General features: G+C 34.9%; 6 protein-coding genes and 1 long non-coding RNA gene across 18 annotated transcripts; 5 read left to right on the plus strand and 2 right to left on the minus strand.

Moving 5' to 3' along the window:
• Positions 1–883: 883 nt before the first annotated feature.
• gry (trafficking protein particle complex subunit 11 gry) lies at positions 884–6,058 on the plus strand. Of its 3 annotated transcripts, none has more exons than XM_033465943.2 (21): positions 884–1,013; positions 1,130–1,354; positions 1,423–1,592; positions 1,664–1,852; positions 1,922–2,095; positions 2,163–2,330; positions 2,404–2,608; positions 2,691–2,861; positions 2,936–3,014; positions 3,081–3,135; positions 3,311–3,518; positions 3,595–3,800; positions 3,876–4,181; positions 4,253–4,458; positions 4,532–4,668; positions 4,732–4,944; positions 5,020–5,180; positions 5,245–5,467; positions 5,542–5,650; positions 5,726–5,802; positions 5,872–6,058. In XM_033465943.2, the coding sequence occupies exons 2-21, from the start codon at positions 1,166–1,168 to the stop codon at positions 5,896–5,898; spliced, it is 3,273 nt and encodes a 1,090-aa protein (XP_033321834.1). In that variant the 5' UTR covers positions 884–1,013; positions 1,130–1,165; the 3' UTR covers positions 5,899–6,058. The 3 variants fall into 3 exon arrangements, with proteins under 3 accessions (XP_033321834.1, XP_033321837.1, XP_033321835.1); XM_033465946.2 differs by having other exon boundaries at positions 4,256–4,458; XM_033465944.2 differs by having other exon boundaries at positions 889–1,013; positions 1,119–1,354.
• Positions 6,059–6,233: 175 nt separating this feature from the next.
• On the minus strand, positions 6,234–7,091 carry LOC117217993 (uncharacterized). Its single transcript, XR_004489682.2, has 2 exons — positions 6,952–7,091; positions 6,234–6,644 (listed from the first exon to the last, which is right to left on the minus strand). It is a non-coding gene; the product is annotated as an uncharacterized LOC117217993 (long non-coding RNA).
• Positions 6,594–8,224, plus strand: LOC143260268 (uncharacterized). Its single transcript, XM_076525231.1, has 2 exons — positions 6,594–6,737; positions 6,916–8,224. Exons 1-2 carry the CDS (start codon positions 6,594–6,596, stop codon positions 7,045–7,047), a joined length of 276 nt encoding a protein of 91 aa, XP_076381346.1. The 3' UTR covers positions 7,048–8,224.
• LOC117217992 (putative serine hydrolase) lies at positions 8,212–14,287 on the minus strand. 3 transcript variants are annotated; one of them, XM_076525220.1, is made up of 6 exons: positions 14,035–14,287; positions 10,374–10,438; positions 10,259–10,303; positions 9,913–10,148; positions 9,385–9,732; positions 8,212–9,299 (listed from the first exon to the last, which is right to left on the minus strand). In XM_076525220.1, exons 2-6 carry the CDS (start codon positions 10,432–10,434, stop codon positions 9,045–9,047), a joined length of 945 nt encoding a protein of 314 aa, XP_076381335.1. In that variant the 5' UTR covers positions 10,435–10,438; positions 14,035–14,287; the 3' UTR covers positions 8,212–9,044. The 3 variants fall into 3 exon arrangements, with proteins under 3 accessions (XP_076381335.1, XP_033321847.1, XP_033321849.1); XM_033465956.2 differs by lacking the exon at positions 14,035–14,287 and adding an exon at positions 10,646–10,786; XM_033465958.2 differs by lacking the exon at positions 14,035–14,287 and adding an exon at positions 10,646–10,777 and having other exon boundaries at positions 10,374–10,434.
• On the plus strand, positions 11,149–13,598 carry LOC143260267 (AH receptor-interacting protein-like). Of its 2 annotated transcripts, none has more exons than XM_076525201.1 (7): positions 11,149–11,287; positions 11,383–11,518; positions 11,611–11,790; positions 11,861–12,029; positions 12,099–12,285; positions 12,354–12,496; positions 12,580–13,598. In XM_076525201.1, exons 2-7 carry the CDS (start codon positions 11,441–11,443, stop codon positions 12,780–12,782), a joined length of 960 nt encoding a protein of 319 aa, XP_076381316.1. In that variant the 5' UTR covers positions 11,149–11,287; positions 11,383–11,440; the 3' UTR covers positions 12,783–13,598. The 2 variants fall into 2 exon arrangements, with proteins under 2 accessions (XP_076381316.1, XP_076381319.1); XM_076525204.1 differs by having other exon boundaries at positions 11,169–11,303.
• A 583-nt stretch (positions 14,288–14,870) lies between the features above and the next one.
• On the plus strand, positions 14,871–17,498 carry LOC117217991 (protein pelota). 6 transcript variants are annotated; one of them, XM_076525191.1, is made up of 11 exons: positions 15,062–15,201; positions 15,275–15,396; positions 15,509–15,576; positions 15,652–15,744; positions 15,823–15,973; positions 16,137–16,250; positions 16,329–16,469; positions 16,549–16,771; positions 16,838–17,030; positions 17,110–17,216; positions 17,300–17,498. In XM_076525191.1, exons 3-11 carry the CDS (start codon positions 15,536–15,538, stop codon positions 17,398–17,400), a joined length of 1,164 nt encoding a protein of 387 aa, XP_076381306.1. In that variant the 5' UTR covers positions 15,062–15,201; positions 15,275–15,396; positions 15,509–15,535; the 3' UTR covers positions 17,401–17,498. The 6 variants fall into 6 exon arrangements, with proteins under 6 accessions (XP_076381313.1, XP_076381306.1, XP_076381302.1 ...); XM_076525187.1 differs by having other exon boundaries at positions 15,275–15,576; XM_033465950.2 differs by having other exon boundaries at positions 15,065–15,418.
• A 261-nt stretch (positions 17,499–17,759) lies between these two features.
• LOC117217989 (pescadillo homolog) lies at positions 17,760–20,316 on the plus strand. Of its 2 annotated transcripts, XM_033465947.2 has the most exons (8): positions 17,760–17,919; positions 18,042–18,275; positions 18,352–18,859; positions 18,929–19,068; positions 19,141–19,400; positions 19,480–19,667; positions 19,747–19,904; positions 19,980–20,316. In XM_033465947.2, exons 1-8 carry the CDS (start codon positions 17,896–17,898, stop codon positions 20,238–20,240), a joined length of 1,773 nt encoding a protein of 590 aa, XP_033321838.2. In that variant the 5' UTR covers positions 17,760–17,895; the 3' UTR covers positions 20,241–20,316. The 2 variants fall into 2 exon arrangements, with proteins under 2 accessions (XP_033321838.2, XP_076381287.1); XM_076525172.1 differs by having other exon boundaries at positions 18,352–19,068.
• The last annotated feature ends 2,321 nt before the right edge of the window (positions 20,317–22,637 follow it).

Here is a 22,637-nt window from a genome sequence, read left to right on the forward strand (position 1 = left end):
ATGATCGTTACAGGTGGAAGAGAGAAACGACATTTCGCTATATCATTATTCGAGGCAGCTACTGAATTCCTGATAATAGAAATGTTTGCCTATTTTATTGAATGCATTGAGAATAATAATTTTATTAACTTGAATCTAAGAATTTTCATAATGATTCCTGTTGGCACGAAAATGTGTTTGAACAGGAATTTCAATATTGCATATTTATCAAATGTGCTCCGAACATTTTGTATATTTTTAGATAGTCACACAGATTCATTGGCAGAGTGGAATGTTTCTATCGTAGAAAGTACAAGAGTATTTACTAAGGTGACTCTTATCTACTCTTCATGAATTATTTTTAAAATCTTTTTGCCATACCTCCTTCAGAATGGTTTCAATGAATAGCAAAATAATCTGTGGAAACTTTGAACTCGATCGAATAACGGAAAAATGTGTATTTGAAAGCTTATACACATTTATTTAATCTTTATTGATCAGAAATAATCGAAACACTTTAATATCCAAAATTGAGGACAATATTTTTCATTTTCTTCATGCTTTCTAATAATTTTTCTGTAAAATTTTTCGATGTGCGTGGAAAGTATGTAATAGGACATAAAAGACGCAATCTGTCCAAGTTTTCTATAACACATTTTTTGACATAATCAATAATTCAAAAGATATTCTAGAAAATCGATTTTATGAGCATTTAATTAATTATTTTAATGCGAACGAGCTTCGGGGAAATGGTTTCCCATTATCTGATCGAGCTCAAATTTTATACAAATTATTTTTCTATTAATCAGTACCGCCAAGGAGAATACCGCCAAAAAATTCAATTCACAAGTGTTATATGGTGTGTTGATGATTCTAGATGACGCCACTAGTCGCCTACACAACATCATCAAATAATAGTACATAACCTAAACTGTCAAATTGCACGCACCTACATCGAGCAGCGTCGTTTTATTGTACAGTAAACTTAATTTAACTGTAATTTCCTCGATGTAATGCATTGACAAAAAGAATAGGTATGTGTGCGGGAATATAATTGAATATCTAAAGAGAAGAACTTTGAAATTAATATTAGAATTAAACGAAACACAGAATTATCAGTTCATCTTAAATACTTTTAGTTTTGTTACAGATAAAATATTATTGTTTTTGCAAGAAAAACTGAATTATGTTTGAGTTACCAATAGAATTAACGACTAAGCCATTGGCTCTTATTGGTTTAACTGGTTTAGATATTGCAAATCCAGTGCATCGTTCTATCTGGGATGCATTTAGTAATAATCGCAGATTAGAAAATACTGTGATTCAATTTAAATTGCTAAGCCCTGCACATCAATTCCCCAGAGTCAAACCCAAGGTAAATGTCATTCAATATAATTGACATAAGTTGAAAGAGCAAATATATTAATTAACCGTATATTGCAGCGTAATTTATATGAATGGTACAAACCGAAAGGAATATTGAAGCGTAATTGGATGAATAAATACCTTAATGAAATCCCAGCCGTAGTTGTTGTATTTTATGATTTAGATTGGAATGATCCGCAATGGAATGATAAGAAATTAGAGTGTGCATCCAAAGTACAAACACTTAGGTAGTAATCATATTGATTACAATAATGTCCTTCTTATGCAATAGTAGTATACAATTATCTGTAATTATCAGGAACGCTTTGGAAGGTAGAAACACAAAAATAGCTGTGGTACTTATACAACAATGTACCCAGCCTCCTCCAGGTTCTGAAGATGCTTTGGCTACTGAGAGAGCTACAGCTGTTTGTGGTGCATGCGAGCTACCACCAAAATTATTATACATTCTACCACATGGAAATCATTTATTAGGCTACACATCTAGGTGATTAATATAAGTTAATTTTTCAATTACTTTATTACATGATGTTTACTTAAGTGTTTATACTTGCAGATTGGAGAATGCATTGTTTGATCTAGCACAAAATTTTTATCATCACGAGTATAAAACTGTCAAAGGACATAGAGATCAACTTGATAAAACTGTACACCAACATCTCTTTGTACGTCACCACTTCAAAATGGCATTCTTAAATGAACTCAAGCAAGATCAAACTTTAGCAAAGAAGTAAGTGTTAATAGATGTCAGTATACATATAGATCCTTTGTAATTGAAAATTAAAATTTCTGCATAGGCACTATGAGCAAGCATATACTAATTTGTCTGAAATAAAACTGAAAGATGCAAATGCATTGGAAGTTAAAATTGTTGCTTGGTTTATCAACTACAAACTATGTAAAATATTATTTAATTTAAATATTGCTAAAGAAGCGATAGCACAGTTTAAACATCACACAGACAGGTAAGCATTCAAAGTTTTAATTCAAATATAGTAATTAATTCGCACTGTAGCACAAATAAATATTGTAATACAGATTCAAACTGATGACTGGTCCAAAAGAACTTATATTTGAACATCATGCATGGATGTGTAGTCAGTTCTCTACATTTGCCGAGTTATTTGATGAAGCTATTCATCAGGGACTTCCAGCTCTCCAAATCCAGCACCCTGGGTATTATTTTCAATTAGCAGCTCAACATGCAAGCTTTAGACAAGCAGCTTGTAAAGAACTATGTCAAGTATGTAAAGTATTATAATTCACACATATTTATATAAAAGCTTTAAATGCCTCTTGCTTATATGTACATATATGTCTTTTAGAATATTAACAGTTACCCAGATCCAGATCCACTGCTTGGAGAAGACAAACTGGAGTTTTATGGACAACGTCCATGGCGTCCAGAAAAATTAAGTGCAGAACCTGCAGACTCTGCAAAAGAAACAATTGCTGTACAGGCTTTACAGTACAAAGAAAAATTAGTAGATCATTCGGTAAGACATTCTTATATTATTTATTATGTTTTAAATTTGATTAGGCATATGTATAATCAGTATTTCACTTTCAGAAAGTAATTATTGCTCTGTTAGGAAATGCAATTTCCCAATTCAAAGTGTATAGATGTCCAAGAATGAGGAGGGTACTAGGTAAAGTATATTCATTTAAAAATTTTAATCTGGTAAACTGCATATAGCATTATGATCTTGTTTCAGTGGTACAAATGGCTGAAGAGTATTATAATTCGAAGGATTATGGGAAAGTACTCACGTAAGTTGGAGTTGGGCTATTACTACATTCATCGAAAAGCTATAAACCAAAATTATTTGGAAACCACCTACAAGACTTTATATCACTCATAAGTCAAAATTGATTGATCCTAACATTATTCCCTCTAGACTATTTTCATAACTTAACATCAAAATCATAAAATTTGATTGGCCAGATTGTTGATGCACATGTTGTGGGAATATCACGGGGAACGATGGCCCGTCTTAATTACAAATATCTTAAAGAATGCGTTGAGAGCGGCGTATCTTTCCACGAGCATTCAAGACTACATCACATTAGCATTTGAAGCATTGGGACCCTCCACTACGTTCTCGGAAGATTACAAAGCTGCAGTGTACAATAACGTCATAAATATACTTAATGTAAGATAAGCTTACAGATGAACATCGTTGCATACAGTAGCCTATAATTAATTAAATTATTTCTCGGAAACGATAGAAGAAACCTCCGAATCCAGAACCTAATTTACCCGATGATGTGAAACTTCCAGCATTGGAAAAGTGGAAAACTGAGTTCAACAAAGCAGAACCAATTGTATTTACAATCGATGATAATAATATGAGTTCATTTGTGGAAGTTAAAGCACGATTCTTGCAACCAAAATATGCTGTTAACTCCGTAGTTAGCGTAGAAGTCATAATCAGGTAACTGATCTATAAATCATGTTCGTGCAAATATTATAAATTTAAACATTTAATTTAATAAGATTTCTCTTTCAGGAATTTGTACTGTGGTACTATAGAATTTTCTAAAGTATCAATAACAATTGGTAACCCCGGATACTCGTCAGAACTTACTATCACCGATGCTGAAAACAGTAATCTTACTTTTAATGGAAAAGAGATGAAGAAACTTCTTTATCAATTTCAAGCACCGAAAACTACTAATGGAAGCGAAATACGCATCACTACTATTTCATTATATATGGGCAACGATACAGTTTGTTGTATTGCTCTGAGGTTCTCTGCTGTTGGAAGGGAAACAAATTTTTTGAGTCGTCTATATCCCGAAATACAGCAGCTCCGGTACGATTGAACCAAAACATTTCTATGTGCATATCATTTTAAAAATCTGACACATTTCATATTTATAACAGCAGAGGAGAATTTGAACTTATACAACCACTAGTCACTGCAGAAATTAAACAAGAAGAATCTAGTCTAAATATAAGTGCAGAATCCAGCAGTCCAGCACTTTTAGGAGAATGGTTTCCTATTAAAATATTTGTTACTGCTAATGAAAATTTATCATCCGCATTATTAAATGTGTCGCTCGTATCTGATGGAGCAATTGAACAATCAAGTACGTTGATGACGATATAATATAAATATTATGTAATTCTAATTAGACCTTATTAATTTTATTCAATTTATAGCGGAATTAAGTTTAACAATGCTTAACAAACAATCACTTATATCAATACCAATCGGGGACCTAGAAAAAAATTGTAGTTCGAATGAAACAGTATACTTAAGAGCACACAAAGTTGGCGATAGAAATATTCACATAAAGGTAAACATTCGTTAAAAAACATTTTCATGTAAATCCATATAATATATAATTTCATAATTACAGGTTGTTTATTCAAAATGTGAAGAAATAAAAGGAGCTAAAGAATTAACGTATTCGCTATCAGTCACGAAACCGTTTGAAGTGTCAACATTATTTTATACAAGTTTGTTTGAACCAATGACGAAAGGTTTCATTAATGAACCTTTTATAATAATGCCTCACATATCCTGCGTTTCTCCGTGGCCAATAAACATTATTAGTACTTCTATAGAACTAGTAAATAATATTTGTATATTATACTGTTGCTTAAAACTTCCATTTCATGTTATTGTAAAACGTATTATTATGCAGGGTGATTCCATAGCAAGAGAGAGTGCAGACCAATCAGTATCCATTTTAGCTGGGATCACATTGACTGAGGGCGAAACGGGAACAGATTCGTACTGTCTGATACCAAAAACCGGAAGTGAACAACCTACCAGTACTGGAGTATACACAATTAAATGGAAACGGTACAAAATTATTGTTTGAACTGTATTAGGGTAAAACATTTTACTAATATTAAATACGTTTTAGTGCTAACGATGAAAATGCGTTAGAAACTAGTAGCAGTGTAACCTTAGCACCTTTATGGGTTGAAGATGCAGTAATTGGTTTAGAAGCTAAACTACCACCTCATGGTTGGGTACGAACACCGCTACTTGTATCATATTTTATCAAAAATCATTCTGATTACATGATTAAATTACGATTGATCATGGAAGCTAGTGACGCGTTTATGTTTGCTGGTCAGAAACAAGTACGTAATTTTATAAAAATACAATATATATGTATGTATGTATGTATAGTAACTAATCATATGATTAACGTTAGGTGGATATTTACATACTTCCCAAAAATGAAAGAAAGGTTGAGTGGATTCTTCGTCCTCTTGTAGCTGGTTTTGTACAACTTCCAACTCTGTTCTTGACCGTTCCTTCAGGTAATATTTTTACAGCATGTTGTATGCTTATTGCTCGAATATCAAATGTTTCTTTTCTTTTCGTATGTTTTATAGATGAGGAACACAAAGTAAGTAAAGCACGCATTTCGGAAGTGATCGAGCGGTCGATACCAAGTCACATATACATTCTGGTAAGTACATTAAGTCTGTTCTATATCCCAAATCAAAATTGAACGTTTAATTTAGACATTCTGTTATAGCCAACATCTCAAACTTTAGAAGAATGAATGAACCAATAAGGAGGGTTTGAAAAAAAAAAATTTTATGACCATCCAGTAAAATGTATTATTGAAACGTAGATACATTTTTAACATACTCGGAGATATAAGAACATTTCATATTTAAGATTATGAATATCAGTCTACTGAATATAATTTATTTAAGTTACATGAGAGTGTAATAAAAATTCCTTCACATCCTTGAAATTACACGTGTGTGTTGCATATGCGAATGCTCGGTCATTCGATGCGGGCGTCGATATTGATTGTTGCCACGAATACAATATGTATTTCTATAGAAACCAGGTACCACGTACACAGAGAATTAAGTAAGTTTCATACCATTATTTCAGATACAAAAGAGCTTTATTTAGTCGCTGTATTTGTCTTGATTGTTTATCGCTTGGTAAATAAATAATTTGATAAACGTGGAGAGGACACACAATCGGACGCAGCTGACGAATTAATTCGTCCATTCTGGTTAACGACGGTTTCACAGTATCGATTGATCCGTCGCCTGAGGAACATGAAAAGCGCAAAACAGTAAGCAACGGAAATCTCGGTCCCAATTTATACACATATATGCAATATGTAACTTACAATGCATTTTAAAGTGCATTTTCCAAATTATTCACGCCAATGTAGGATTAAAAGTTATGCATAAGTAAAATAGGACAGTTATATAAACGTCTTAAATACTAACGATGACGATGCAGGCCGATAATGTCCATGCACGTAAGGTTTCTTCGGAGAAACTGCAACACGAAAGACATTTGGAACAAGTTCTGACGCCCATTTTCCGCATAAACTCGGAGGAATCCTTGACACGTAATCACAAATTCTTAAAGGTACAGTATCGCTAAACAACGTTCGTTGAACACAGTTTCGGAACGTCTTATGGTGGACTAATTGTGGATGACGTGGTCAGCAAGAGCATGGGCTTTTTCTTATTAGATAAAATTAAATCGTAACAAGAGTATCATTGAAGAGAGGTATGTTAAATTAAAATCAATATTTTATGAACAGGACCTGGAACTTGCAAAAGCGCGGTTGAGGACTTACGCAGCTTATACACCAACGGATCGAGAATTAGAGCAACGCGCAGTAGAATATAGAAAACACCTCCAGAAACAGAATCGAAGATCGGATTTTTCGTAACAGCGTGTCAATGGCATCTCGGAGAGTGAAGTACGTTCTTCCTCGATCTGATAACTCGAGCCGAACGAACAAACTTTCAAGTGAAAAGTTTATTGATCGTTGGGATCGATCGATCAGACCGACAACTAAAACGGCGAGGCTGAACTGGCGACGAAAGGAGGAAAAACCTGTAAATTAAATATTACACAGAGGCAATTTGAAGCAGATGGTACCGTGATCCCGAAATCACGCTATCTTGGTCGTTATGTAATTTCGTATTACAAAAAAAGATTGCTTACTTACGATACGGTGAAACAATGCAGCAGTGAACAAAATTTTTTTACAACACAAGGAGCCGATTCGTTCCACCAAGAATGCGAAAGGAGAACACGTTGACAACTGCAAACGGTATTCACCTGGCGGAATGGAATATTCAAGTTCGTTTTCTACGTGCGACAGTATTATCGTCGCTCGTAATTACTGACACGCAGAACGTGTATGTACGATAGGATAAGTTCGTTTCAGGAGTTGCCTGATAACAACCTAAACCAATAATTCGACAAAAAGCCCCGTGTAATATCGTCGCGTTAAATTCCATCCACGAATACAAGCGAAAAAAAAGTTCAGATTTCGACTTTTACCAGATCATCGGAACGTGTTACTATTATTATTCGCATATAATATTACGATAACATTGAATTGAGACATTCAAAGATATGCACTATCGCACGAAAGTTACCGATATTTACTTTGTCGAGTTGCCTTGAATACTGATTATCTACAAAATGTTTTAACCTGCCGGTTGCTACTCGATCTTCTTTTACTGGCTGCTCGATAAGGCATAAACACGCGTTCTATATGTATTTTTCTCCTTGATCGTTCTATACCGATCAAAAATTTAGAAAGAACTGACACGTAATAACTGGAACGGATCAAGTCTTAGTACATAGTTTTATTTTATTTCTACGTGGCATCGTTACTGGCAACTGAGTAAACTAGTCAAGAAATTGTTCGGTACGAGCATTGTATACTACATGAAACATCTGTATCAACAGCTTCTTTATCTCTGCCATACATCGTTTCTTTTGTAACTCTGTCTCGATGGCAACACAGTGTTTCATAACACCTGAACACGTTACAATCCGTAACTGGATTTTTAACGGATAAAATTAAACCACCAATTAATTCTTTCTCATAATTCTTTTATTTATTTTAATAAATTACATTAGGTATATCTATAAATACACGTGGAACCCGCCATGGAACATTCTTCTTATTTCGTTTCTTTTAAAAAATAGTTTAAGGGAATTTTAACATACAAAAGGAACGTAATGATAGCGAATATCGCTTCAAAGTTTTTTTTTATCATCGTGTTGTCTATGGAAGCATAAACTGGTAAAATTTTCCGCTGCGCATTATTGATGTATTAATACATTATCGTTATGACCAGCTAAACGCAATGTCCATTAAAAAAAAGAAGTAGTGCATCATTCGTCTCAGTAAAGACAACCTTCGGGGTCTTTGTATGGAATTATATTTATTACCATTGAGTTTATTTTTAACTCCTGACGCACAGTCAAACAAATAGAAGCAGCGCAAATTAAATTTTATCTAAAACCAGTAATGCTATTTTTCTTTTTCAACGGAACATTGACGGAAACGAAAACGTGGACAGTTTTCGTATATCCTTAAAAAATATGATCCATTATTTAGTTGCTACTTCTAATAAATATTATACTTTCAATAAATAATGTTTGTGCGTGTATATTTATCTACCAAATATACCGATACAAAACGCTACAATTTATCTAAATTAAATCCATCTGGTATAAACCATCCAAAATTTGAAGACAACATAAAGAAGACTATTAGAATTGATATCTAATTCATTCATACTCTAATGTAAATTGGAACGTATGAATTAGTATTGTGTAATTAATATAACTTTCACGTAACTAATTTGTTAATTAACCAACTATAATCCAGTTTTATAGTTTATTTTCTAAACTGTTTCGTCATTAAGTACGTAGGAAGTTGCTGATGATTGGTGCAACTCTTTCAGGATTGTTTAAGTGAACGTGGTGAGTTCCTTCAACTTCGTGATATTCAAATTTTGTGGAACCTACTTTTATTTTATCTAAGGTTAATTTGTAATCATCTGGATTATCATATTTCAATCCTTTCGAAGCACGAATGTTGAGATAAGCACATTTTATTCTGCCTGCATATGCAAGCACAAATTCCAAATTATCTGGCATGCCCAATCCAGCAATCTAAACGATTGGATGTATATATTATTGTACATAATATTCTATGGATTTTATTGAAGTAGCTCCAAAATAATTACACATCTATTACCTTCAATCGTGTGTCCCGTGAAAAGCAGTACCGCTGGGAATCATACGTGGGACGCACACCACGTTTCATTAATACTGTTGCACTTTCTTTGCTTACAGAACCATGATAAGCATCCTCTACTAAATCAAGTGCTTCATCGTATGTATAGGATGGAACATGTTCATTATCATGTTTCTCATAAGTTAAAAACTTATCAACTATAGCACCAGTCATAGCAGCAGTTTTTGTTGAGTTTTTTACAGTAGGACCTGCAATGTCTATACTAATGACAAACTCCACATCATCGGGAAATGATGCAGCATATAAGAAAGCTATTGCTCCTCCCAAGGAATGTCCAAGTAATTTTATCTGGGAAAAGTAATAAATAATTAACTAGATATTTGTTCATAATAATAACTACTATGCATGCATATGCATACTACATATTAGAACTAGTACTTTTGTTTCATGTAATAAAATGATATAACAGAAGTTAACTAGTAATCAAAGGATAACTAACAAATTATAGAGCAATAGCATTAGACTAACCTTGTTCCATTTGAAATGTTTTACAATTCTACGGAGTAGAATTATACCATCCCAATAAAGATAATAGTACTGACTTTTTTGGTAATGAGAAGATAATCCATGTCCAGGCATATCCAGGCAAAGTACAGATATATCATGAGGTAACAAAGGAATTAAATTATCAAAACTCCCACAGTTGTCCTGCCATCCGTGTAATGCAACTATTGGTTCATGTTCCATTGATCCCCACAATCGGCCTGAATTTAGTATTATTGAATTGATTAAATTTTTTAAACCTTCTTAAAAGAATAGAACTTTTTTTCTATTATCTTGAGAGTTATAATAAGAAACTTAAAAATTAACTGACCACTTATGTGACCCCATGGCACAGGGATTGTAATTTCCTCAACGTCTGAAAATTGATTACACATTTCGTTAAAATTTTATCACAAAAGATTGCAATAATAATAGTGTTGGCTTACCTCGTTTATTTTGTCCATTTATACTGTCAGTAGAAGTAGTAGTTTTGTTAACTGTACTCATCTGGCTAGAAAAAGATTAATGATTAATATCCTAATTAAGTACAAAGAACCTCCTTTGTATGTATTAGTAACACTCTTCTTTTTTAACTTGCAGTTCCAAACAATTTGTCTTTATTGAAAGTAACTATGTTTTCTCCAGTAAAGACTAAAATGAAATAGTGTACAATTCATTATATGAACAAAGTGCAATGTAAAAATACGAATCATCGTACCTTGCAAAGTATTTCTTTTATTACGTCACTGCTTTTTTAGAAAAGTATAGCCTTTTCAAGTACCATATACACGTGGAATACGTTCACGTTTATTTGATCGACAGTAAATTATACGTACATCGACAGCACGCGATGTTCAATTTATCATAAATCATAAATTCATTTATCGTAAAATCGAGTTGTAAAATTTTCTGTATATAGTACTCAAAATTATGTTATGAATCTTACTCAGCAGTACTGTTTATGTACTATCTATGCAAGGAATTCTTCCTTAGTTATTGATAACCAAATGATTCGATAATATTTCACTGACGATACATTTGAAAAAAGATCTGGCTATTTTTCAACGGCACACTCCAAAACATATAAACTAGAGAATGTGCAATTTTTCGCTTAACGGTACAAAATTGTGCTCTCAATTTATGGTTATCTCTAGCTTCGTCATCACGAGTGCGTAGCCTGTTACTGTTAGAGTATAACATGATATAAGCGTAAAAACGTATGGAAAAGAAAAAGAGAAAAACGGAAAAAATGAAGTTATCGCATTAAGTAAAACGAATAAAATTGACAACTGAAAAATAAGTATATTTATTCAATTTTATATGTATATACATCGTCGTCCCAAATCTTATAGCTTGAGTTGTAAGATTATTTACAAGTATTTATTGTTATTTACTCGTATAATAAGGTTTTGTGATTTATCATGGTACTAAAATTTTAATTTGAAACTTTTCTAGGTTGAAATTAAAATACGTGAATTGTTAAGTGACTGTAATTGTTATTCCTATTGCTAAAATGCAGAACAATGACTATATAGTAAAGACTGTAGTTCATGTTGGAACAAAAGCAATTAAGTTTGTACCTGGGACTAAAGTATGCATTACAGATGCAATAATTCTGATTTTCTATGCTATAATATCGCACAATGTTTTTATTTGTTATATTAATAATGTTTAAATTTTTAGGTTGTTTTCCACTTCAGAACAACAAAATGTGACCATGAAAAAACAGTAATCGATGACAGTAAAGTTATGGGTAGACCAATGGAGCTTATTTTAGGCAAGGAATTCATGTTAGAAGTATGGGAAGTTATTATACAAATGATGGCTTTAAAAGAAGTCGCATGCTTCAGGGTACATAAAAGCGTATGTATGGAATTGTACAACAATATCATATAACTGTAAATGAGTATTTTAACGGTTTCTATTGATTTAGCTAGTCACAATATATCCTTTCGTGTCTAAGACATTGAGGGAAGTTGGAAAGACACAGTCAGAAAAACATACACATCATTGTTGTGGTGTAACTTTACAAAATGAAGGAATAGGATACGATGATTTGAATGAACTTATTAAATGCCCTCAAGATTTAGAATTTACGATTGGTAAATAATCTAAAATACATTCAAGCTATGAAAACAAAAATATCTGAAATTAATTATTTTATATTGTAGAACTTACCAATGTTATACTACCAGAAGAATATGAAAAGGAATCATGGCAAATGACAGAAGATGAAAAACTAAAAAGTATCCCAGAAATAAAAGAGAAAGGGAATATATTATTTAAGGAAAAAAACTATGAAGAAGCTTGCAATGTGTATGCTAAAGGAATTGGAATGTTGGAGCAACTTATGCTTGCGTTAGTATTTCATACGTATACACATGTTCAAGGCATGCATACTATTAATTGTTGTATATAATTTATAGCGAGAAACCCAATGAAAAAGAATGGTTGGCTTTGAATGAATTAAAAATACCATTACTTTTGAACTACTCCCAATGTAAATTGATGCTGAAGGAGTATTATGCAGTTATAGAACATTGCACTACAATCCTTAAACATGATTCAGGTTTGTTAAATCTCTTTCCCTATGTGTATTCAAAGGTACTACATATACATATTATAGATACAGATATATTTTAAAATTATTAGATAATGTGAAAGCCTTGTACAGGCGAGGTAAAGCGTATATAGGAGCTTGGGATGAAGAAGGGGCTACCAGAGACTTAAGAAGGGCTGCAGAGTTAGATCCTACATTGGAAAATGTAGTTGACAAAGAACTGCAAGTATTTTCAGCAGTTCTTAAAGAAAAAGATTTAAATGAAAAAAAGAAGCTATCAAAATTGTTTCAATAGAAGGTATATGTATAAAAAACATGAAAAAAATCATGTCCAAGTATGATCAACAAATATCGTGAAAAATGCTGCATTAAATAGAAAACAGCGAACATTAGACACGTTGGAAATACTATTCGACGGAACACCGTTGACTCCCCATAAAGATCTCAAAGCAATCTTCAAAAACAAAATTAAAATAGCGTGAAATTCGACATGGAAAAATACGTCTTTCAACAACAATACACCTGGTCTGAGATAGTATATTCGAAAAGAGTCCTGCAAATTCAACAAACAGGAAGAAGCAAGTAATACTAACGAGACTAAGAATCGGTCACAGCAATTGCATCCACGCTAATCTAATTAAAAAAGAAGAATCCAAGGAATGTGACACCTACAACACGAAAATTACTGTCATACACACACATCCTAATCGACTTCCCGAAATACCTAAGCAAAAGAAGGCAAAACAAACTCCCCAATGACCTCAAGAAAGCACACGATAAAACTAGTTATAAAACCTGTTATGAAATTCCTAAGCGACATTAATCTTATACTATCAATCTAGACTAGTACAATTAACACAATGTAATCATATACATTATGTACAATCTTATGCAGTCGCTGATAACCCGCAGAGATGGACGCGACTTTAAATAAGTCAGTATTTAAAAATTTAAATATGTTAACGCACAAAGATTTTCTTGCGTTTTAATATTTATTAGCAATTGTTATAAATTATTATCCAGATTCTTCATTTACATATATGTATAATATAAATGTGATATGTTTATATATTAACAATAAATAAAAATGGAATCTATATATTAATATCAATTCAAATTTTTAATGCTTTTAAACACATACCTATTAATCATTTAACTATGAATGAATAATTCAATTATACAAAATCCTCAAAAATATACAGCCTTTTAACTTTGCCAATAGGCTCTTATAATAGGTTGCATGACTCTAGGCGTCAACTTTTAATTGTACAGCGACAAATCTCTCATTGCGGGAAACATTAACATCGTTCAGTGTGCTTTTGGTCTGTAAGTTTACGTATATGTACAGATGGTACAAGCGGGCAGTGGATGATTCTACTTGAAAAAACTGAATAAAACATGTAGAATAAAATTTTTCCATAAGAAGCATTGTTTTCGAGAAAATAAGTTTGAACATTTATCAAGTACACGTGCACTTGCTCCAGTTTCAGCTCGATAGATTTCACCGTAAATTACAACAAATAGACCACAATTATCAAAGTGCATACCTGCTTTTTATGAATTCGTTCAATTTACAAGTGATGTCCACGTTGTTGCAAGTATGACTGAGAACTTTTATTGGATTGCATCGAGCATTGTGGCGTAATCAATCGTGCGATCCATTCGTATTCAACAACACGACGCGCGCTCAAACAATTAGAAGCTTATCGCCTAAAATGGAAATTCGTGTCGTGACCCTGCAGTTTGACGTCAAGAAAAATGTTCTCACCAAGGATAATAATGTAATTCCTAGGGCCCCCTTGGAGCCTTTGGCGAGCTTTAGGCCACGTCAAGTGCCATTGAGAGCGGTACGACTAATTCGTCGTTTGCGAACTTCAGAAGTTTTCGCTATCGAAAACAACTTTAACAATTTAATTGACATCTCTTAAGAATTGAAAGCTAAATTTTTCCAAGTTTTTTTTATCAATATAAATTTTCCCAGCACACAAATATCAAATCTTTGAATATTAGGAGAAAGAAAAAATAAGTTCTGGAGTCAAAAGTACTGCGTACCTATGATCTATAAAAATGAGTTACTGTGTGCTTCGATTACTGTACTCTATCCCTGAATACTGAGCTTCGAAAACTGTGTACGCTGATTTTCTCAGGGAAGTCATCCGATATTCTTCAGCCGAACCCCTGTCATAAAACAATAAATTAGTCAAAGAGATATTATAGATTTATAGGCTCTCAAAAATGGCATCACCCAATGGCCAAAATAAACATGGAGCTGGTGGCGCCCCTGAAAACATGCAGCCTTCGAACTTTGCTAACAGACTAGTATAGCAGGTAGTATGACTCCAGGTGTGAATTAAATTTAGTTGAGACTCGATAAATCTCTAGTTGTAGAAAACGTTAAGATCGTTCAATCTATTTTTGGATTGAATCTATGGTGTAATTTTCGAGAAAATCAATTTTGTAATTTCAATTTTTAGCCCTCTGGTGGTTAATTTCTGAATTTTAGGGTCGTCAGCATTTTACGCCATCTAAGAATCTGTTTCTAGAGATACATATAATGTACATAATTTGTTAATCGAGCCATGAATGGGACTGTCGATCGCCGGAAAAGTATCATGTTTGACATATGGCACAATTTATTTCACGTTGCTCCAATCAAACGTAAAACATGGAAAGTATGATTTCTTTAATGACGTACTTGTGCAATTATTTCTAAGGTAATTAGACAACCCTTGTCAATGACTGATACGTTAACCAGAACAGATTTCAACCTAACCTGCAATACCACAGGTTCTTAGGTCACATGTAACACGATTTGTAAAGATTGTTAAATAAATCTATATCCGATTTTGTATTTCGTTTCGTTTTACTAATCTCATGTACTAATGCTACTTTGAAACATGATACACGAGGTGAGGCATGACATTTGAAATCGTGGGTAACACTAATAGTTTTATTATTTTATGTATGTTAACGTAACCCGATTAAAGTGCTATTGAAAAATTACATGCTTTAAATTTGTAGATATAATATATATGTGAATCGTATAAAATGAAGCTTGTATCAAAGTTTGTCGATAAAGAGGGAGAAGGGTGAGTGAACTACCGTTACATTGTGTGGTTCTTATAAAGGGTTATCGATATTTAATATGACACAAAAATTCCTAGGCATGTGTCCCTTGTCCCAGAAAACACAGAAGATATGTGGCATGCATACAATATCATTAGTGAAGGAGATTCTGTTAGTTGTTCCACGTTTAGGTATCATTCTTTGTTATTCCAACATACCGATTATTATAGAATTTAATCGAATCTAATATTATTTTATATTCTTTATAGGAAAGTGCAAACAGAGTCATCAACTGGCAGTTCCAATAGCTATAAAGTTAGAACTACTTTAACCATATGTGTAGAGAGCATTGATTTTGATACACAAGCCTGTGTTTTAAGACTGAAGGGTAGAAATGTAGAAGAAAATAAATATGTTAAGGTAAAGTGACCTAAATTGTATGATATACAGAGTATTGAAAAAAATTTAATGCGACTTTCACGGGATATTTTCTCTTAGTTTTAACACTAATTTAGATGCTTGATTTAAAAATAACGCTATGTATAAAAAAATGTGTACAATGTATAACAGTAATTTTTTATAGACAGGAGCATATCACACATTGGATGTAGAACAAAATCGAAAATTCACAATCATAAAAACTAATTGGGATTCCATTTCTTTGGAAAGAGTTAATACCGCGTGTGATCCTACACAGGTAAATTACGCTTATAGACATTCTAGTGAAAAACTTTTTTACAGATATTTAATGAAAAAATTATATGTTTCATCGCAGAATGCAGATGTTGCAGCTGTGGTAATGCAAGAAGGCATAGCTCATATTTGTTTGATAACTTCTAACATGACAATAGTGCGTGCTAAAATAGACCAAATCATACCGAGAAAAAGGAAAGGAAATGTCTCTCAACATGAAAAGGTTTTGTTGTATTGCATACTCGTATTGTACACTCTCTTATGCATGTATATTCAGTAGAAGATAATTGAAAAACTTCTAGGGTTTAATTCGATTTTACGAAAACGTTATGCAAGGAATTTTAAGACACATCAATTTTGATATTGTGAAATGCGTTATTCTTGCCAGTCCTGGGTTTGTAAAAGACCAATACATGGATTATATGATAGAACAAGCAATAAAAACGGACAACAAATTGATATTGGAAAACAAATCTAAATTTTTGCTTGTTCATGCTAGTTCAGGATTCAAACACTCTCTAAAAGGTAAAGTAATTGTTTTAAACAATCAGAACATGATATAGTAATACTTTTTACAATTTAATATAACAGAAGTATTAGCCGAAGCAGCAGTGATGTCTCGAATTTCTGATACAAAAGCAGCAGGTGAAGTAAAAGCTTTGGAAACATTTTTTATGATATTGCAGACTGATCCTTGCAGAGCATTTTATGGGAAAAAGCACGTGCAGAAAGCGAATGAAGCACAAGCCATTGAAACGTTACTCATTTCCGACAAATTATTTAGGTAAATGTGAAATATTTTAATTGAATTAAATTTGAATTTATTGAGATAAGTATGATTTTATTTACTGTTAATGATGCAGATGTCAAGATGTAGCTTTGAGAAAGGAATATGTTCAATTAGTGGAAGGTGTGAAAGACTCTAGTGGGGATGTAAAAATATTTTCAAGCTTACATATATCCGGTGAACGTAAGTTACATTTATGTAACGTTTAATGAGCGATAATTCTATGTCTTTTCGAGAACTCTTGCGACGTTTTTCTTTGTATTTAGAATTGGAACAAGTAACTGGAATAGCAGCAATACTCCGTTTTCCGATGCCAGAATTAGACGACGAGAGCGATGGCGAAAACGATTCGGAAGAAGATGAATAAGAGTTGAATAGAATATGCTAACGTGCAACTTTGTATATATTTGTGCTGTGCGCAATCAAAATATATTATTAATAAAAGTATAAATTAATTCTTATAAATGCAGTAGAATTCCAATTATCTGGCATGCTGGGAACCAATATAGTGCCGGATAATTGGACTACACCTCCATTTTCTTTATTATTATTTTGATTAAAACAGAAGTATTCTTTTTTTTTACTGTAACTGTCGGGAACAATTTAAAATCTGTCGCAAACCATTTACTGCAACACACGTGGTGGCAAAACGCTCAAACTATTTGTCAAAATTATCTATAGGTGATAATGTAACTTATCCATTAGATGGCGTGGTTTTGAAGTTCTACATCTTTCAGACCTCTAGTTTGCTTCAGTCTGCTTTCTTGCTTTCTTTCAAAGAGCACGTGGAACATTAACAACTTATTCTTTCATGTTAATGTAGTTTTTTAAATATTGGACTGTGTTAAAACCACAACCAAAAATGGTGGTCATTGGAAAGAAAAAGGTATTTATCAGATTTACGAAGATTTCTTTTGCTATTTGATTGAATAAGGGAAAATGGATTGAGGTTATTTTGACACTGAATATATTTGGGCAATGATTAAAATCGTGTTTTGAAATTTGCAGTACCAGTCTGGAGAAGGAGCACAGTTTATGTCAAGGAGATCTGCTTTGAAGAAATTGCAGCTTACCTTGAATGATTTCCGTCGATTATGTATTTTGAAAGGTATATACCCAAGGGAGCCACGCAACCGTAAAAGAGCCCAGAAGGGTGAGCCTGGTATCAAGACATTGTATCACAAGAAGGATATTCAATTTTTAATGCATGAACCGATAATATGGAAAATGAGAGATTACAAGGTACTTTAAATTGATCCGTATGTATTTTAGTCAACACATAAAATTGTAAACATCTAATAAAATATTATTTATCTAGGTATTTCACAAAAAAGTGGCCAAAGCCAAAGCTCTGAGAGAATTTTCAGACATGAAGAGATACTTGAGCAATCATCCTACTTTGAAATTGGACCATATTGTTAAGGAACGTTATCCAACATTTATTGATGCTCTGAGAGATCTAGATGATTGTTTGACACTGTGTTTCTTATTCAGTACATTTCCATCTCTTAAACATATACCAAGAGATCAGTCTTTATTATGCAGGAGGTTAAGCATAGAATTTCTACATGCTGTAATTGCTGCTAAGGCTTTACGCAAAGTATTTGTATCCATAAAAGGATACTATTACCAAGCTGAAATTAAGGGGCAAACAATTACTTGGATAGTACCACATCATTTCTCATTTGAACCTCAAGCGAAGAACGAAGTTGACTTTAAAATCATGTCTATATTTGTAGAATTTTATATTATAATGTTAGGCTTTGTTAATTTTAGACTCTACCATACGCTTAACTTGTATTATCCACCAAAACTTACTAGCAGCGGTAAGATAACTTTTCTTACACTTTTGATACGTGTAACACTCGAATCTGATATTAACTTTCTATGCACAGAAAACAATGAAAAAGTTCTTGTAGACGAAGAGGTCTATGTAGCAGAAAGAATAAGTGCATTAAATGTACCATTGACAACTCTAGATCCGACTGTACAGAATGTAGAAGATGAAGAGTTGGACATAGACCAGTTTGCAACTGTAAGTATAAACGATGTTATAGTCATGTGTTAAAAAATTTCACTGTATTTTAACAATTTTCTCTTACAACAGGATGGCGATACCACGAATGTGGAAGAAGCTAAAGTGGAAGCAGAAAAAATTAAAAAGTTAAAAACATTGTTCAAAGGTCTAAAAGTTTTTCTGAATAGAGAGGTACCAAGGGAGCCGTTAGTCTTTGTCTTACGTTGTTTCGGAGCCGATGTGTCTTGGGATAAATTACTGTTTGTTGGAGCAACATTTGACGAAACTGACGAGACAATAACTCACCACATAGTAGACAGACCTAGCATGACCAAACAGTATATTTCCAGGTGATTTATAGTTTCTTCATTTCATTACAATTGTTTTACTCAATTCGATATACTCGGTTAATCACTTTTATTTATACAGGTACTACGTGCAACCGCAATGGGTTTTCGATTCCCTTAATGCCAGAGAGTTGTTGCCCGTGGAAAAGTACTTAATGGGTTGTGTTCTTCCACCCCATCTTTCACCGTTCTCGAACAGTCGTCACGATCAAACGTACATTCCACCAGAGGCTCGCGCTCTCATGGACCATGACTTCAAACTAAACGATGGTACGTACTCTTCTAAAATAGTAGAAAAACAATCTGTAGAACTACCTTTTGTTACGCTAACGTTTGTTTTATTAAACAGGAGAAAGTACGTCCGAAGAAGATGACGATGACAAAGCAGATGTTGAGTCCGAGAATGAAGATCAAAAAGACGATGACGATGTAGAAAGTAAAGAAGAAGACGGTGACGAGGGAACGTCGGCGGCAGATGACAAGAAAGAACAAATTCGATTACAGAAGGTTAGCATCACCAGCAACACATATTGTTAATAATTAGGAATACGGTTTCATTGATTCCGCACTTGCTAATTACAGAAAAAAGAAATGAAGGTGAAAACCGGTACGGTAACGAAGGAAAATCCCTGGGAAAGGAATCGAGTGGAGAGGCAAGAATATCGACTCCGGGAACGAATGATCAAGAAGAAGCATCGTAATTTGTATAGAAGTATGATGAAGGGCCGCGAGGAGAGATCCAAGGAAATATGGTTGTTGCGGAAGAAGAGGCGCCTGCACGACCAAGCTGAGAAACAAAAGCGCAAGGAGGAACGCAAGCAGAAAAAAAATACATCTGCCTAATGGCCAAAATGATGACGAATTGTATTATTTAAACTATTTCACTGTATATACACGATTTGAACCAGTGTCTTTACAATTAAGACTTTCTTAAAGTCGATTGTCGGCACAAGACACAAATTCTCTACACGCATTGCAGTAACCTTCCGCCAATTGTCATATCTCTTTTACAAACTCCCTTCTAATCCTTGGATAGTGAAATCTGTTTTAATACGACACATTTTGACGGCTGCTGCTATGACGGAGTTGTGCAGGAAAAAGAGTCTGGAGGTAGCCGCCGCATATATTAAAACTATTTTTAAGAGTTCACGTACGTCACTCAAATTGGCGATGCATCAAAAAGGTTCCATTTTATGAAGAGAGAGAGAGAGGGAGGAAATAAAAATACACAAATATTTCATAAAATTGTCCTTTTGACTTTATAATCTGGTAAGAAAAATTGCGGTCCGATCCGTTGAACTTCCGGATGGAGGATAAGCGATGGAACGAGAGAAGATCTAAATCATTGAAGGCTTGATAGCGGAACGTGACGACTTTCTCGATGGTTGTAGGTACAGTTACGCGTAATGGAGAGATGCCTTTAATCCAGTCCTCCCACTTGCCGGAGGCCTACGCGTACGACGTGACGATCCTGGTCCCTACTTTTCCAGCGAAGGACTTTGAAGGCCAAGCTACCCACACACGTTGGCCTACGCAATCCACGCTCCCACGAAAATCAGTTCTCGCGGTGGTCTCCGGGTCGCTCGATAGCCTCGCTGCGACTAGAAAAGAGACAAAACGAGAGAAATGAAATCTGCGAGTGCGATCGATATCCTCGGTACGACCACCCCGAAGGTCGTGCATTGATCTCGGTCGATCCGATTGATCCGTACGGGCCTACTCTTTATCGCGTGCTCGTCTCGGTTGTCCGATCGCTAACGTGTCTTTGATTAGACCCCCTCCCCCCGGGCTTTCGCTAGACGAATTAACACCGAAGGACAAACCGATTTGACGGCAGATAAATTACCATCGATGCATCCGGCCGTTTTGCGTACTGTTCGCCGCGCGTCACCTTGAACACCGAACATCGGAATCGGATGCGAGCGGAAGACCGTTTATTATACTCCACTATCCCGACATTTCTGACCTCCTTTTGCCTTTGACCCCTGCGTGTCGTTGCTCTCGACGCATTGACCGATCCGATCCGCGACGATGCGTCGGCCATTGCGATACTACATTTGCGATCTCGACCATGCGCGAAATCGTTAAGTATCTACTTTCTTTCGTAGATTTTTCAATTTGCGTTTTTAAATGCGTTCTCTTATTGGCCCAGTATAAATATCTATGGTCTCTCGAGCCACGAATCTCTCGATCCCAAGTTATGTCACAGATATTCTCCCGGCTCAAAGTTGATGTTCATAGAAGCTAACGCAATTATTTCTCATCCGCTTAAGGACCATTGACTCAACAATTATTTAAATAGCACGCCTCTGACAGGCAAAGTGCTAGGAACGAGCGGCGAGTCGTTCACGGTTTCCTCGAGTTCGCAGAAATAAATCACCGCTTAGGCCAACCGATCCAGCCTCCGTTCGAAAAATCGTTTCTCGATAGACCGATCGACAGGTTGCGCAAAGATAAAAAGAGAAAAAGGGAACGCAGGTTGAATTGCGCCGCGAGGTCGGCGATCGTCGAAACCAGCGCGCCGCTTGAAAATCGGCGCGGTTTCGTTTTTCGCTCGAGATCCCGCGGCCGAACGAGTCCTCGGCCGTCGATTTCTTCGGCTATTTGCAGTGGTGACTGAACCGATGTGTCGCGACCACTGTGTCGGTGAAGTCACCAACACGTGTAATCCTCAACGGTGTGCGAAAACCCGTGTGCAGATTGGGCGCTTACGTCATCCTTGCTATTCCTGTTTCAGCCCATCTCTTCGCCGAGTATCCTGAAAACGAGCATCGTTAGAACCTGCAACGCGATTCGCTAACGTCCTAATCTACTCCGGAGCCGGGACGATCTGGCGACCGGGAGGACGCTGCGATCCGCTTCGGTGGATCCACGGACTCCGTGCAATGCCGAATGAAAATCGCGCAGGCTCGCGGCTCGATCCAGGAAAACGCGATGACGTTCAATTAGAGGACGAGCCAGTTTATTGCCGGGGCATAACTCGATAAGGCTCGCAAACATGGCGGGGATTCGTTAGCGGCGAGGCGGTCGGTGGGAATTTTGCATGGCATTTCGAGCCACAAATTCACGATCATTTCTGTTTTTTTTTTAGATCGTCCTTCTACAGCGCGCGCACAATTGTTTAAAAGCTTCGCGCGATTCCTCGGGGCGAAGATTCGCCCATTTTTTGCTCTTGGAGGCTGCGATATCCTGCGTGATTCGCGAAAATGTACTTCTTTAAATCGAGGAGTCGCGACCGTT

Source organism: Megalopta genalis, chromosome 1 (genome assembly GCF_051020955.1).
Source record: "Megalopta genalis isolate 19385.01 chromosome 1, iyMegGena1_principal, whole genome shotgun sequence".
Lineage (NCBI taxonomy): Eukaryota > Metazoa > Arthropoda > Insecta > Hymenoptera > Halictidae > Megalopta > Megalopta genalis.

What these genes read in the sequence shown, in the direction of transcription:
- LOC117217989 (XM_076525172.1), top strand. Translation starts at nt 17,896, where the DNA reads ATGGTGGTCATTGGAAAGAAAAAG. An exon ending in ACATAGACCAGTTTGCAACT is followed by an intron (nt 19,069 to 19,140) that starts GTAAGTATAAAC and finishes CTCTTACAACAG; the next exon opens with GATGGCGATACCACGAATGT. An exon ending in ACCAAACAGTATATTTCCAG is followed by an intron (nt 19,401 to 19,479) that starts GTGATTTATAGT and finishes TTATTTATACAG; the next exon opens with GTACTACGTGCAACCGCAAT.
- LOC143260267 (XM_076525201.1), top strand. Translation starts at nt 11,441, where the DNA reads ATGCAGAACAATGACTATATAGTAAAGACTGTAGTTCATGTTGGAACA. An exon ending in GCTTCAGGGTACATAAAAGC is followed by an intron (nt 11,791 to 11,860) that starts GTATGTATGGAA and finishes CTATTGATTTAG; the next exon opens with CTAGTCACAATATATCCTTT. An exon ending in TTGGAGCAACTTATGCTTGC is followed by an intron (nt 12,286 to 12,353) that starts GTTAGTATTTCA and finishes TATAATTTATAG; the next exon opens with CGAGAAACCCAATGAAAAAG.
- LOC117217991 (XM_076525187.1), top strand. Translation starts at nt 15,536, where the DNA reads ATGAAGCTTGTATCAAAGTTTGTCGATAAAGAGGGAGAAGG. An exon ending in GTTAGTTGTTCCACGTTTAG is followed by an intron (nt 15,745 to 15,822) that starts GTATCATTCTTT and finishes TATTCTTTATAG; the next exon opens with GAAAGTGCAAACAGAGTCAT. An exon ending in ATGTCTCTCAACATGAAAAG is followed by an intron (nt 16,470 to 16,548) that starts GTTTTGTTGTAT and finishes AAAAACTTCTAG; the next exon opens with GGTTTAATTCGATTTTACGA.
- gry (XM_033465943.2), top strand. Translation starts at nt 1,166, where the DNA reads ATGTTTGAGTTACCAATAGAATTAACGACTAAGCCATTGGCTCTTATT. An exon ending in GATCAAACTTTAGCAAAGAA is followed by an intron (nt 2,096 to 2,162) that starts GTAAGTGTTAAT and finishes ATTTCTGCATAG; the next exon opens with GCACTATGAGCAAGCATATA. An exon ending in AAGAATGAGGAGGGTACTAG is followed by an intron (nt 3,015 to 3,080) that starts GTAAAGTATATT and finishes ATCTTGTTTCAG; the next exon opens with TGGTACAAATGGCTGAAGAG.
- LOC143260268 (XM_076525231.1), top strand. Translation starts at nt 6,594, where the DNA reads ATGACGATGCAGGCCGATAATGTCCATGCACGTAAGGTTTCTTCGGAG. An exon ending in GTAATCACAAATTCTTAAAG is followed by an intron (nt 6,738 to 6,915) that starts GTACAGTATCGC and finishes TTTTATGAACAG; the next exon opens with GACCTGGAACTTGCAAAAGC.
- LOC117217992 (XM_076525220.1), bottom strand. Translation starts at nt 10,434, where the DNA reads ATGAGTACAGTTAACAAAACTACTACTTCTACTGACAGTATAAATGGA. An exon ending in AACATTTCAAATGGAACAAG is followed by an intron (nt 9,733 to 9,912) that starts GTTAGTCTAATG and finishes TACTTTTCCCAG; the next exon opens with ATAAAATTACTTGGACATTC. An exon ending in CACGGGACACACGATTGAAG is followed by an intron (nt 9,300 to 9,384) that starts GTAATAGATGTG and finishes CCAATCGTTTAG; the next exon opens with ATTGCTGGATTGGGCATGCC.